The sequence below is a fragment of the Patiria miniata genome, unplaced genomic scaffold (genome assembly GCF_015706575.1).
Source record: "Patiria miniata isolate m_02_andy unplaced genomic scaffold, ASM1570657v1 HiC_scaffold_3, whole genome shotgun sequence".
NCBI classification, from domain to species: domain Eukaryota; kingdom Metazoa; phylum Echinodermata; class Asteroidea; order Valvatida; family Asterinidae; genus Patiria; species Patiria miniata.
The window spans coordinates 45,445,165-45,460,562 of NW_024037069.1; the positions used below are offsets into that span (position 1 = coordinate 45,445,165).

The 15,398-nt window shown below is 39.2% G+C and overlaps 1 protein-coding gene across 2 annotated transcripts; it reads right to left on the reverse strand.

Moving 5' to 3' along the window:
- Positions 1 to 471: 471 nt before the first annotated feature.
- LOC119738124 (luc7-like protein 3) lies at positions 472 to 15,259 on the reverse strand. 2 transcript variants are annotated; one of them, XR_005272429.1, is made up of 11 exons: positions 15,123 to 15,259; positions 13,864 to 13,930; positions 12,903 to 12,942; positions 12,167 to 12,305; positions 11,045 to 11,218; positions 10,296 to 10,469; positions 8,499 to 8,839; positions 7,747 to 8,084; positions 6,916 to 7,073; positions 3,244 to 3,416; positions 472 to 2,582 (listed from the first exon to the last, which is right to left on the reverse strand). XR_005272429.1 is itself a non-coding variant. In XM_038212864.1 (10 exons), exons 1-9 carry the CDS (start codon positions 15,219 to 15,221, stop codon positions 6,931 to 6,933), a joined length of 1,515 nt encoding a protein of 504 aa, XP_038068792.1. In that variant the 5' UTR covers positions 15,222 to 15,259; the 3' UTR covers positions 472 to 3,416; positions 6,916 to 6,930. The 2 variants fall into 2 exon arrangements, 1 of the variants encoding a protein (XP_038068792.1); XM_038212864.1 differs by having other exon boundaries at positions 472 to 3,416.
- Positions 15,260 to 15,398: the final 139 nt, after the last annotated feature.

Below are 15,398 nucleotides of genomic sequence, written 5' to 3' on the forward strand. Positions count from 1 at the left end.
CACCCTCAAGACGAGAACTATTTGTCATTCCCAAATTCAAACCAAGAATAAAACTGTCATCCATTCCCATTACAGAAAACTACATAAAACTCAATTAACTTTTTTCCTTAAAAAACACCCACAAATTGGAAAATGCTGGCATCATTGAATCTCCTTTTAGTGGCGAACCGGCTTGTTTTTTTTTTTTTAATTCGACAGGGGTGGGGATGGGTTGGGGTGGGGATGGGTTGGGGTGGGGGCGGATATATTTTGGTTGATATCTTTTTCGGGGGGGGGGGGATGAGGTAGCATTTGGTAGTATGATAATCAGGGATGCAGCACAGTATTGTACTGTGAATTCAGGAGATAATTATATTGGCGGGGGTTGAGTTGATGTGACTCCTAAAATCTAAAAACCTTGTTAGACTAGTGCTGGGCAAAAGAAAACACATTTAAAAATCAAATTCATGAAAGTAACACAAGGACACTATATTTCTCTTCTTTCATTGGAAATTTTATTTATCAATCTTCCAACTTTTATTCTGTCTGTAGCATAGAGATTTCCAAATTGTAACGTCTTTCTAAAACTGTCGCAATATTTCAAGCTTATCACCCCAGCAGTTATAGAACCAAAAATGTTACCATTATAAAACGAATAACCCACAAATTGAAATTATAAAAGCACATCCGTGTCCTATGCCTTAAATCTTTCTAAATATTTCAATTTTTTTATTTCTCATTCAAGCAAACTCTAGCTAGGCATGAACTATGGGATCTATTAACAAAGAGGAATTTTGACAAATGCTTCCAGACCGTAGATAAACCTTTCTCACAATGTATCAATTTCAAGACATCAATAGCTTTGAACATTTGAAATCTGTCGTAATTATTTTGCCGTACAAATAAAAACAAAGAATATAAGACAATTTAACGTAACATCTTTCTGAATGTTTCCACAATGGAAAAGCCTTGGCACTCTGTTCATTACATTCATATTCAGTTCCACTGGAATAGTTTCTGTGCACAAAAACTAAAGATTTACCGATCTTACACACATACAAATGACCAACACAAATTTACATCTGGGTGGCCTTTATCTAATAACGTACCTGTTGAATATAGCCTCACAGGAAGATGGTGATTTTTTTACACGTCTTGCCGACATATGAGGATTGTCTACCTGTATAGGACCAAACCGTATGGTACCCAGGCTAGAACAGACTATGACGGCCATACAGATGTTTGTTAATGGATTCAAAATATTAGCTGGATTACAGCTCTTTAGAAGTTGTACATTTCTTCGCAAAACTGCACACTTCTTCAAAAGTCACATAATTTGTTATTCAGATAACAATTAATACAATGCACTCAAGTCTTTCATATTATTTATAATTTTCCAGTTATAACAATCATGTCAATTTCACAAGTTCCAAATGCAATTGATGGAACAATTGTGACCTAACGTTCACTTCCTCAAATCATTTCTACTTCAAAGTAACCTAATGACAGACTCACAAGTTTTATGCAAATTAAAAATCTGCATTTCTATGTGCTCAATCCAAGTAGTGGCGAGGAGTAAATGAAAAGGAATAAAATTTTGGCTTGTAAACCTTTTTATTTTTAATATTTATTTCTGGAATTTTCAAAGTGAAGAATGCAACAATGTAATGCATTTCTTCACAGTCAATAATGAGCACTTTTGACAATTATGACCAAATTTGATGAAAAATATGATCAACCATAATTGGACTAACCGTCTACTATAAATGACAGTTGGCAAGTCAACTCAACTATTTAGGGCCAGCTTTTTACTGAGGTTAGTTGTGCATCACTGGTTACCACTAGCTGTGCATATTCAAACAAACAGCAGGGGGCCAGGATCATGAGAATTTGTTTGACTATTATTCAACTGGAGATGTTCCAAATATAACGTTAACGTGCAGGTGGAAGGTCCAATGATGAATTAACTACTAGTTGACCATCGGTCCTTAAAGATGTGCCCCGTGCTCTTAAAAAAGAATACTTTTTTCGCCTCACAAATTTTCAATTTGTATGTTTTGTTTGACAAAAAAACCCTTTCTTTTCCAGATTTTTTGGCGTCTTTTGAGCACAAATGAATCTGCCCTGCGATAACCTAATTATTGTTGGGTGGCAAATAATTCCAATTTTGTAAAGGAATAATTAAATAACTAAACGTTGGTGGATATTTTCGTTTGAAGTCTCATTTAAAAGACAATAACTTTTATATCGTTAGGAAAATAAAAATTAAAAAAACACCCAATCTATTTTTCGGGGTGCAACTTGAAATAGCACGGGGGATGCATCTTAAATCAATTTGCTCTATGTTCAACCATCTCCGAGCAATGCAAGGTAAAACAGGTCCCTGTATAACAATAAGGACTGCACAAAACTATTTACACAAAAAAAAATAATGAAAGTACAAATAAAATCAGACAAAGTGACCCACCTTGTGATTGGCTTGAGCAGACGTCAGTGTGCACTAGAGTACCTAACTAAACCACATACCTTAGAATGATTCATGTAAGACTAAACCGTACACCCTGGACGTATGCTGCCCATGAGAGGCATTTGGCAATAACACTCTGCATGGAGGAAGAATGCAAAGTTTTGCTGAAAAGGAAAAACTCTCTTTTCTCAAGATTAGCTTTTAAACATGAAATTACAACATTTTGAGTGTGCTAACATCTACAACTGCAATTTTTAAATATTTCTTAGTGGAGTGCTCACTGCTCAATAGTATATACAATCGCTTGTTTTCTTTTCAAGCATTGTAAGTGCAAATCTGTTTCAATTTGTGGTTCGTTGTTAAAAACACAAATATGGAGTAATGAGATATTAAGCAGTGTCACAATTTTTTTTTTTTTTTACAAATGAACACTCGGAAGAAAATTTTACTATCTCATCACAAAGGTAACTAATAAATCTTAACATTTATCATTCCTTTCAATGGTATCGCATTATGAACAAACTACTTTCTGCATTTCTTAAGGTGATGCAAAATTTGATGTCTCACAGAAAGCTTATTTACACAACATTTTCATGGCTAAACACATTTGATGACTCAATTTGAGGCATTAAAATACAAAAGACTGTGCTTCATGTGGTTTACTTAAGGGACTCCATGCATAACTACACACTTTATGGTGAAAACGGCAGAACTTTTTGTGCAATTAAGATAAGAAAAAAAAAATTGTGAACTAGATTTATGAAGAAATTGCTCGGTTTGAAGTTGATAAAACCTACTAGTGTACAATCAGTGAGAGTCCACATGGCCTGGCAGTTGGTGAAGGTTGAAGACGCTCGCAATGATGATCCATCGTGAGTATTTCCTCATCATCATGGCAACAATCATCATCAACAACGTCGTTTTGTGTCTTGATCTCTGTCTTCAGGTTGTTTTCGTCAACTGCCCTGGGCTGCAGAAGGGTGATTTTTAATTGGGAGAAAAACAGAAGCACAGAGAAAGTTAGAGCAAGTTCAAACTTGTTCTTCCTGGGGAGTGGTTCAAGCAAATCGATTAAAAAGTTGAACTTGGGAAGTATTACACAATGAATTTTGCCAAGGAATTTTGGCAAAACGGTTGACAACTATGGAACAGTTTCAACCATCAGACAAAATATTGCCAATTTGTTGTTACTGTACATTTTCAAACCAGCAATGTTTTGGGGATAATGGTCAAATGCTTGAATATCAAACCATCAATCTTTCGTCTGTCATTAAAGGTAAAAGATTAATAATCCTGTTTTTAATAACAGGATAACTAGCCTGTGAAGTCACTGATGAATGTTTCTGTCCAAATTTCAACTATCCAACTAAATTAAACAAATAGTATGTGAAGGTCACAAATTTTCTCATTAAAAACACTCCTACATGATTATACAACTGATGTTCTTCACACACGCATGCTTGCCAGTTACTATATAAAGGAAAAACCTATATTTCGAACAAGGGGGTGTGATAAAGAGTGCCAACCAATCAGTAAAGCTCAATGTAGAAGATTTAGGATGTACGCAAGACTTATTTTTAAATTGAATGTACAAAAAATATTATAGTATGTCACTTGTCAACAGCATATTGCGAACCAAATGACTAACATTATTCTCACACCATAGTCAGTAGTTGTGCATGTAACCCAATGGAAGTTAACCAAATGACTTCTGATGGAAGCAAGTGAATTGCCAGTATCAGGGGCCATTATTTCAGCCAACCATTCTAACCAAAACACCTCATGCATATTCAGATATTTGTTGGAAATTCTCCATGAACTGCCTGCATTACAATAAAATATAGTTTGCTTGAGCGGCAACGACTGCACATGTGTAACAAAGCTGGAAAAGTATTATGCCAGCGCAGCCAGTATTGCGCCAAGTGCTACAAAATCAACATTCAAAAATATACCACTATTTGTCCGACAATGATTAAGGATAGATCATGAATATGCATGAAGCACAGTTGTTCTTACTATAATAGTTAGGAACAATCGTCAATCTTCATTTAACAATGTTCAGACACAAGTAAATTTGATCCACGCATTAAGATGTCAGATATTTCTACAAATATCTTTCAGAAGGACAGTTCCAGCGTTATGTGATGTCTGACTGCGCTTTTAAGAACTTGGTGAATAAACATGAAATGTGCATTTTCCAAATCTTATACATCCACCATCTAGTAATGGTCAAGGAGATTACAGACTAGGAGTTTTGAATCATTTCTCTGAATCGTTAATTAGATATCACAGTTAATTGGCTCTTTCGTAGACATTACACTCCTGTCATAACATTGGAATTGCCCAGTTCTAGAAAGAAAAGAAAAACTTGTCACATGCACCTTATTTCATTTGGTAAAATCACTACAATTGACAATATATATCGAGGCTGATTTTAAAACAGAAATCTGTTACAAATACGTAGTAGTTATGGGGTACCTGGCGGAATACCTGTAATACATGAGCGCAAATCTCAACAATCGTCGGTACGGTAGCAGTGTGTGTATGTGAGTCTGTGACTTCCCCTGCTACAATACTGCGACCTCTGAACCTTGACCTCTCGACCTTTCTCCCGAGCGAGGTCTGGCTGAGCACAGGGGGGCCGGGAAGGGGGGTTAAGTGTGCCCCTCCGACCAAACAGGGTTTTCATTAATAACGACAAATCACTGACAAGTGAAGCAATGCAAATGTCGTACACAATAAACTGCAGAAAAAGAGGCTACACTATACACTATCCCAATGGATCCGTGAAAATTATTTTGAATTTTCTTTTCAATTCCAATGTGAAATTCTGTTTTGAATTTAATAAAATATCAATTTAAAGGGAATGTACAACATTTGCTTCTGCTGCAGTTTTCATAAATAAATGAATTTTGAGGATAAGTATGTTATAGCAAATATTGTTCAACTGACTTGTTTCATGTGTTGGGCTTGTAGATGCTGGAAAAACATAGAAAACCAATTATGTTCTTGTAGTCTGGTTCCCTGACCCCACTTAAGATGAAACAGAGCAATTTGTAGACTTTGGGGAATTGTAAGGTCAAAGAATCAGTCTTGCAGGCTTGTACCCCTTCACAGGTGTGTAATCAATTGCAAAGAAAATTCGGAATTGCTAAATATGAAAAACTAGGAATAGTTTTTGAAAAAAACCAGTTTTTTCCAACGCTGGTCGGCCAACCAGGGTTGGAAAAATACAGTTTTTCTTGAAAATGTCAGCACATCAGGAGCCACAATTTTACTGGATGCTTTAGACTGTCTTTCCCTAACAATTCAGTAAGGTATTTCGTGAAAATTTGATAATTTCGTTATTTGATGTTTGCAAATGTTGTATCTTCCCTTTAAAACTCAAAACTTGTTCAACATGCACAACAGCATTTATCTATATTTGGTTATTGTTTTTATTATCAACACTAAATTTCTTTAATTATGCATTTGAAAGAGTGCTTTTCAAAATTCTGCAACAGGATGAATTGTTCGATGAAAGAATAAAAATAAAATCAACTTGCACTTGAGCTCATCTTTGGCTGAAATGTTTCCAAATCAAGAAGTTGTAAAAAAAAATGGGTCTTTCTTTTGGTAATTTTTAATCAGATACCTAGAGGTGGATTCTACAGCAGAGTTCAAAGGTCAGTGAAGATCGCAGGACGACGTCCGCAACTCCGGCCGCTACCAAAAGCCCGTCCACTGAGACTAACATTTACTTACTTTCAACAAACTGTTGTGAGAAAAATGCAAGAGGGGCAGGGGGTGGGACCACATATGGAAGGAAAAGGGGGGTTAAGAGATGAACTAAGACAAGACAACGGAACAGAATGAAGTGACGCAACACAGAAACCTGACAAGAGACATGATATAGAGTTTACGCATTCTCTCAATTAGAGAATTGAAGTATTATATTCTGATTTAGATTTGGATACATGTAGATGCCCAATGAAAGTCTTTTCCTTTTTTTTTCTTTCAAAGACAACATCCAATTCATGATCATCACCAAAAATTCATTGATGATTCTTAGTATTAAAAAGAATCAATTCTTACATGTTCAGTTAATTCTTTCCTGATGTTTGAGTGGCAAGTTTGGACAATTGCATAGTGCAAAGCACAAAATAATTTTTCCATTAAAGTGCTTAGTACTTGTTCAGCAAAATATCCCTCTAAGTTTTTTTCCCTCGGAGGTAGCCATGGGAAAAATAGTTTTTTATAAATTTTTCTTTAAAACTTGTCACCTCTCACAAAGTCTGTAAAAGACTCCAAACTTACAGCACTTGAACAGGATAACACAAACGAATATGCTGAAGAGAAAAAAAATTGGAAAGACATGGAGAAAAAGACATGCAATATGAAAAAGGGGTAGGGGTGGGTGAGGATGGTGAATCATTAGTTTCAATTGTCAAGAGTTTTTTACAACCGGAAGAAAAAAAAGAAACACTCACCCTTCAAACTGTGGATCAGTTATCAGAGTAAGTGTCACCTTCAGGTTTAGTGGTGAGTCCATCTTCCATCCTGTCTGGGGTGTGCTTGCTGGCGGATCCTGGGGTGCCCAGTTTGGTCTTGGATTCCAGGTCATTGTCAACTGCGGTAGCTTCTTCATCTAAAATCCGGAGGAAAATTGGTCATTTGAATGTCAGTTCTGCTAGAGGCAACAAGGTGCAACTGTTGTGCGGCCTTAGGCCTACCCATGTTGAATCAACATGGGTCCACTGCAAGCAGAACAGGGTTCGATTGAACACGAGTAGGCATGGCATACCATTCACACTTACAAGGTGTTTACAAGGGTCAGCTGTAGATTTTGGATAACGTGTTCTACCCAGGTAGACTCTCTCAAAACTGGGGTCCTGTTACCTGTGTAGAACGCCAGACCCATGTAAAATGAATGTGAAACAAGTCATGTGAAGTTTCTGTGTTGGGCCTTGTTCCAACACAGAGACTTTGGATAATGTGAAAGGCCTGTGTGACCTTGTCGCATTGGGCAGCCAGACACTGCACATAAACTGCCTACTCTGAGATAATGGATAATGTTCATTTGACCAAAGTCACTCTAGGCTCCTGCGGTGGTTCGCAGCCTCGGACTATGGAGGCAGTTTGGCCCTGAGATGGTTCCCCCAGTCTACAGAAATGATTTTGTTAGTTTTTATGTGCTATTATAACACATTAGAGCCAATGCAGGTGTCATATGATGAAAGCTTCATTTCACATTGTCACCAATGTAGTGGTACTTTTGCAAGGTTTTCTTGATACTAGCGAGATTAGAAAATTAATCTTACCTTCATGTGAATTGTTAGTGGCCTCGTTTGTGGTTCCACCATGCTCAACGTTGTCGTGATTGTTGTCCTCCTTTGGCGTGACATCCTTAGTCTCATGATTGGCCTGTTTCTCTGATGACTCCTTCCCCTGTTCCTGTCCAGTATTATCCTGGCTCTTAGACTCGCGGCGTTTGGAGTCATGGCTACGGGACCCTGAGTGGCTGCGCTTGGAGCGCGAATGGCGCGACCGTGACCTGGATCGTCGACGGGAGCGCGAGTGACTACGGGAACGACGGCGTCTGTCACGGCTGCCGGACCGTGAACGACGTCGGTGGTCCCTGCTTCTATCTCTGCTTCGTCTATAATATCATACAGTAAGAAAACAAAAATGATAACTACGTTAAATTTGTGTGTATTAGTTAAGCGAATGTACCAGCTTGGAACATCCACCAAAAAGGGACAGCCTTGATTTGCATCTTCATAATGGCATCTTCAGCCACTTGTTACATAAAGCAGGCATGGAACTGTAAATTCACAAAACAAAAGAGGAAATTCCAAAGCTCAGAAAACTTTGTACAGTGATTTCAATTTTGAATGGCAGAACTGGGAATAAAAAAAGACATAATCAGCTGATCCAAGGAGAAATTAAAGCGATATATTAATTGTCTGGCCAGCAAATCAATTTTGTCATAATTGAACAGTATGGTCAAATGGTCAGTCATTACTGTAATTTCACAAATCGGTTTATTAGGTCAAATTGCATATATACAAACCTGTGCCTGCTGCGGCTCCTGCTGCGTCTACGGTTCTTGTCACGGCTACGGCTACGCTTTCTATCGCGACTTCGTGACCGTCGTCGTCGATCCTTACTACGTGATCTGGTCCTCCGCCTGTCCCTGGAACGTGACCGTCGCCTCTCACGTTCCTTCTCTCGTTCCTTTTCCCGCTCTTTCTCCTTCTTGCGCCGTTCTTCGCGTTCCTTCTCACGTTCCTTCTCACGTTCCTCACGTCTCTTGCGACGTTCCTCACGTTCTTCTTCCAGCTTCTTTTCCCGCTCCTCCTGCTCTTTGCGTCGTTGTTCCTCGCGCTCCAGGATTGGCTGCATGCGTTTAGTCTGTCCAGAAATGGATTCCACAAAAAAATTGATAATTATAGGTGGATATTAAAATCTTTGCTCTCATCAAAAGATGTCAATTGTGTGTAGGCTGCATGATATTGAGACATACCTATCGCAGTCATAATCCAAATGGGTTATTGGTCAAAGTTACAACCAACAAAAAGTTGGCTCTTCACGGCACAAAATCATCGATACAAATTCTAATGTCAAATCAGTCACTTTTTCCCACCAACAAAATATCACAAAAGGTACTTTAACCCTAACCCCTTGGACTCTTTTACTAGAAAGTATCCTGAATCCGCCGAAATCCACCAATTTTGTCACGCAAAAAATGTTGGTGTCCTGAGTCCATCAGAATCCCACAGTGTAGATACTGGAGGTATCCTGAATCCGCCAAAGTCCACCAGCAAAATCTTGATGGATTCTGGCCGATTCAGGATACCATGCTGGCTTAAAAAAAAAATTACGGTATGTTTTCATAGAGTCTTCAAAATCCATCACCTAAATTTCCGGTGGATTTTGACGATTCAGGATACCATGCTCGCATGAAAATTGTGATGTGTGTTGCTGCATAGGATCCATCAAAATACACCACTTGCATGGTTCAACTGCCGGTGGATATGATGTGTTGTTTTTCCTTTCAACTTGGGCCGAGGGTAATTATGTATACTATGACGTTTGCATTGTCTGGAAGGGCTATTTCAATGAGCCATTGTCCGATATTTCATAGGACATAGGAATGGAGGTGGCGACCCCAGCATTGCTTTGTCCGGATGAGTTATGTACATAATCCACTGTTATATGCCGAGGCCTAATAAGCCACAGTCACAAGCTCCCAACCGCCCAGCATGTGAAAGACTTGGCAGGGCTACAAGCAGTATTTACTTGACCACAAACATAGCCAAATTCTGTTGAGATCCTGAATCCACCAAAGTCCCCCAACAGCTCAATATAGAGGTATCCTGAATCCATCAAAATCCGCCAGTTCCGCTAGGCTTACAATCCTGAATCCATCAAAATCCCCCAGTTTGTGCAATATAGAGGCATCCTGAATCCGCCGAAATCCCCCGAAACCGGGGGGGGGGTGGATTTTTATTGATTCAGGTAATATTAGCTGTAGCAGTTTTAAATTTAAACATTGCAGTAATCCAAGCACAAACGCCACTGACCCTATGTGCTATGTAATTTCAGTCCGTCTTCAGTTAGTTTGGGTGCTTGTTTGTCACTGTAAACAGGTGTGTCTTACTATCTTATACTTATATCTTGTATTCAATTTTTTTAATGGTGTAAGGCATGCCCTTATAAGGTCTGGCTTCCACAGATCATGTCGCCATTTAATACAAATTAACTCATTGTTACTGAATTACAATTGATATTAAGAGGTCAACTTTTTAAGGTCTCCTAAATTATTTTTTTTCAGCGTTGATCAATATTTATATTAGAGTAGTTATACCTTGAGTTCCTCCACTGTAGCCTTGATCTTAGCATACCCCATGTGCTGCTTGCCCATGAGATGATCGTCTACCCTTGACTGGGCGTCACCTACGATGAGGAACGCTCCACACACCTCACAGACCTCCATCTGTTTCTCCTGGGAGAGGACAGCATCTAGAGCTAGACTTGCTGCCTGAAAGGGGAGACATCATATAAGGGTCATTCTATGAACAATTTGGTAAGGCCTGGCACTTTCCTGCTACATCGTAACTCCTCTGCTAACTCTTACCTATTGATGCTTATGAGGGTGGGGAGGGTTAGAGGTGGGGTTTGGTCATTGACTGGGAGGGGGGTGCTCACTAGTTTGAGGTGATCTCTCTCTTCCTTGAGCTGCTCACAGTCTCTTAGTTCCCTGAGCTTCTTCAACCTCCTCCCTGCATCCCAACTCCTCTGCTTTCTCTTTTCTATTACCCCTAACCTTCCCAACTCCATCAAAATCCAGCCCCCCCCCCCCCTTTTAGGTGGGATTTTGGCAGACAAGGCATCTGTACCAAGTCCATCAAAATCCAACTATAGTATTGTTCGTCTTGAGGTGGATTCCAGCGAATTTGGTCCTGAAGCATTATTTGAAGAAGGGTCAGTGATGGATTTTGGCGGACTTGGTTCAGTTCTTAGTAACAGACAGTAGGGAGTTAGGGTGAATTCTTGTGAGGGTGGGGGAGGGTAGGAGGTGGGGGTTGGGTGTTGATTGGGGGTGGGGTAACTTACTAATTTGAGATCATCTCTTTCTTCCTTGAGCTGCTCACACAGTTTCATCGTTCCCTGAGCTTCCTCCACTTCCCCCCTGCATCCTAACTCCTCAGCTTTCTCCACCAGAGTGTTGATGCGCTCTGTTAGCATGCGGATCTGCTCCTCGTTTTTGGCTTGGTTGGGTGCGCTTAACTAAACGCAAGTTAAAGAGAAAATAATTGTTTGTCGGGTAATTTTATTTAAAAAATGCTTTTTGGTGGAAGAACTTTATGAAATAAACAAGGAAATACCTTTGTCACAGCTTAATTAAATGACTCACCACTTAACTTGAAATGTGATCGGCTTGAATGATTTCTGCATCACAAGCCCATTACAATTCAAACGTTAATCACAAGTCCTCAGACGCTAGTCCAGTCACAAGTAAGGGATAAACAAAATAAAGGAATTCTTTTGTTGCAATTAATTTCAGAGCTTGCTACCTGACTTGAGACTCAGGCATGCAACTGGGGCTTTAGAAAAAAACGAGGAAATCCCAAACCACACAAGACTTTGTACAGTGTTTCTCAATTTGTAATGGCATTCACGAGAAGTAAAAAACGAGGAAATCAGCAGATCCGAGGAAAAGTTGCATGCCTGGAGACTGGATGACTTGTTAGGACCTGTGACAGACTCGACTTACACTGCAGCTCTATAACGAACAAGTGCACTTGTGATGTCCAACCTTAAGTATGCCATACAGGACCATCGATATTTCTACATAAACTCAATATAATAATACATAACAATAATCTCTTAGTGGGAAGTCACTATTCAGAGCAATGCATAAAACCCTTTAAAACCCTTCATGTCAGTTTCAGGTGAAGGGATATGAAATGTTACGGTAACTGCGTAACCCTGTGAGTCACTGCACACACAAAATAGCATTGTGTAGAGCAGTGAAGCGTGACTGAATCTGCCTGCTTGCCCTGAGCTTGACCACACAAACAGAACTGTGCATTGATTTGAAGTGTTATCCATGCTCCACAGAAGACTACCTCAAAGGAATTTGAAGTGTAGGTGCTAGCTCTATGGTCAAAAATGGGTTTGCAAAACGGGTTTTGAGGTGCAGAAGACTTGGAGGATTTTTAATTGCATTTTTACCTGCTGTTGTGCATTACTGAGAGCTAGTCTGGAATGTCCTTTGCGTATTCGACGATCGACCTCTGACACAATCTGTTGCAGGTACGACAGAAAATCGTCCTCGTATCGAACCTTGTCGCGACCCGTTGACTGTTCAAACCTAAAAAGGTAAAAAGTGCATCAATGAAAGGCAACATCTACAAATAAAAGTAGTAACTTGTAATTCCATTAAAAATTAAAATACAAGTATCCATGATGTTATATTTGGTGCTCTTTCTATAAAAAAACCTCAAGTTTTGTTAGAAAGTGGTGTGAATAAGGAGAAGTACAGTTAAGAAGGAAACCCAGTATGCCCTGTCTGGCATCATGAGAGATTTGAGTGGTTATCAACACAATCAAATCATCCTCTGAAATAATGGCTCCCTCTGCAGATTGTCCAATTCTATGTTTACTGCAAACTGATATGTCAGCATGGAATGTATCCATTTACAAATATTTTGCCTCAATTTGAAACTCATTATAAATTCAGTTACTCACCCGACAACATTTGATCTGATTTAATTTTTTTTTGCTTAAAACTTGTTTACGTAAATATCACATTTCAACAATCAGAAACTGATTGAACTAACTTTTGATATCATCAGGGTTTTTTCCTCACTATTTCAAACAGAGAAAATAATTGTGAAGTGATTTTCTTTAGAATGAACACTTGGGGGAAGATTAAATTGAGTTGTTCCCATTTATCAAAGAAACTTACTGCCTCCTCAAGGATTCATCATGAAGCTTTTCACAAGGACCTATACAACAAGGAGATAAATCATTATGAGTTCAATCTCTCAAACAGCTCCAATGCTATGTAAACACAGTAGATCTCATTGTATAAATAACGTCAGTACTCAATCTCTCTTGTTGAAAACATCCCAAAATTACCACTGTCAAGTGTTATAAGTCTCAGTAAATTTTAATGGCATGTTTCTGCCAGGCACATATCATGAAGTCGATAAGCCATTAACATCTCAAATCCTCTACAATTTCCAAAAGATTTGGGAAAATGTGTAGGATTCAGAACAGCAGGGTTAGGACACTCTACATGGGCTGGACATATTGATTTTGTTCAAGTGCAAAGTCCATGCTACTGAGTACCGGTTAAATGCTCAATGTTGGATCTGAAGGTTTCAGATGTTATATGAAAAATCTTTGGGCCCTTTGGGGTTCGGGTTGACCCATAAATGTGGCTCAAATACTAGACTTCCTCCATATTGCGAGCCACATAGCGGTCATGCGCTATTTGTGGAGAAAAGTTGATTTTGAGGAAATCAAAATCAGGACTGTTTTTTCGTTTGATATTCACCATGGAGGATACTTACCTGGTTAATAGCCAGGAAAACTGAATTCTGTTTCTGTAGGTGTTTAGTTTTGCTGTAACTTTCAGGCAAAATTTAAAGTGAGTTTGTCCGAAAAAGATTGCAGTAATTTTCTCTGGGTCACAGGTCATAACACTTGACCTTTTGATTTTCCCTGGTCATTATTAACCAGGTAGCTAAGTATCTTAGTGAAAAAAAAACAATCCTGATTTTCACCGCTGTGTGGCTCACAAACTAAGCTGAGGAAGTCCAATATTTGAGCCACATTATTTAGGGGGGGGGGGGGGGGGGGGAGGGGGGGGGAGGCCTAGAGTAGGGTTTGGGAGAATGCTTGATTTTCTAAAAGGAACATACCAAGATCTGATCTTGTGTTGATAAAGAGTTCATGTGGGCAGAAACCACAAAGGAAATTTTTGCAGACCTGAAAACAAAATAAAAGATGAATTGAAAAAAGAAGAAATGAAACTGAAAGAAACGAATGTGAATAGGGTAACCTGTATATAGTTTTCACAGCTTTTAAAAAAATTAATGCAAATATCGATACATATTTGAAGAGAAAAGTTAATTAGCTTTTCAATAACAACAAAATCTTTCCAATTGGGTAAATATTTATTGAGTTAGGCCATGGCTCATTGAAAACAAGTGCTGTTTTACATTGGTCTGCCCTTGTACTTTCCTCGCCTGCCACAGCTGTGACCCCGGTTCGAATCCCACCTGGGCCAATATGTGGATTGAGTTTTCAGTCCCTACCTGATTCCGTGGGTTTTCCTCAGAATACTCTTCTGGGCTTTTCCTCCCACCTCTAAAACTGTAATTTCTTCACACCGTGTTCTCTTTACTGGGCCCCATGGGAGACCAGTGGATTCCACTGAATAGTCTACCAAATCAAAATAAGAAATAAATAAACATAAATAAATAGACCGCCATCTATGACAATTTAGGGGGCAACACAATGTAAATATCCCATCATGCATGATAAAGGACGTATTTTCATTGTGGCAGTATCTGCGGCTTATGCACAACACGTCATGGCGCGCGCACACGTGGTTGTGGGTTTTTTAACCCAATTTCTATCCCAAAATTCACTGCATGCCTGAGACGTCGCCCGGTTCATACTGCATGCGAATGTAAAGCGAATTTGACGTCATGAAACATTCGCTGCGAAATTTGCCCGAGTTGAAATATGTTCAACTTTTTACGAATTTGCATCGCAAATACATGCCATGACATCACAAATTCGCGTTCGCTTCCGCACAGAGTATGTATGTACCAATGTCATATGAAAATCGGACTCGTATGAAAATCTTACTCTTTTTCCCTTTTATTGGTTAAACCCTCTCACACGTGACCGGTCCCTCTTCTAATTATCTATGCATGAGCATGCACAATACTACTAATGAGTCTGTATTTCATAATACCTAAATTCATGCTGCACCGACCCGGACATAAATACAAAATGATTGTGAGTCTAGAGAGGGCGCTGTTCAACAACCACAGCGTGCAGCGCCGATTCCTCCATCGCTTCAATTTTATTTATGCCCCCCAAAATAAGCCGAAATTTAAACATCTTACCATAAAAATACTTTCCAAACTTTAACGAATTTACCACTTACCGAGGGATGGTCCCATCTGATTTCTTTTGACCTTTCTGAAGGCAAAATATCTCGATTTTTGCCCATCAACTCGTCGAGTAATTGCGCCGCCGACTGCATTTTGGAAGCTGAATTGTTGTGGAAAAGAGGTTGTGCGCGCTGGTTGCATACATTGATTGTACGTGTAACCACATTGAAGAAATAATGTGCGGGCTACCAATATCAGAATGAGAATCAACCTCGTCCTCACAGGCTTGATTTTTCATTTTCATTGAAAAGGGGTATTTGGGGTACGGG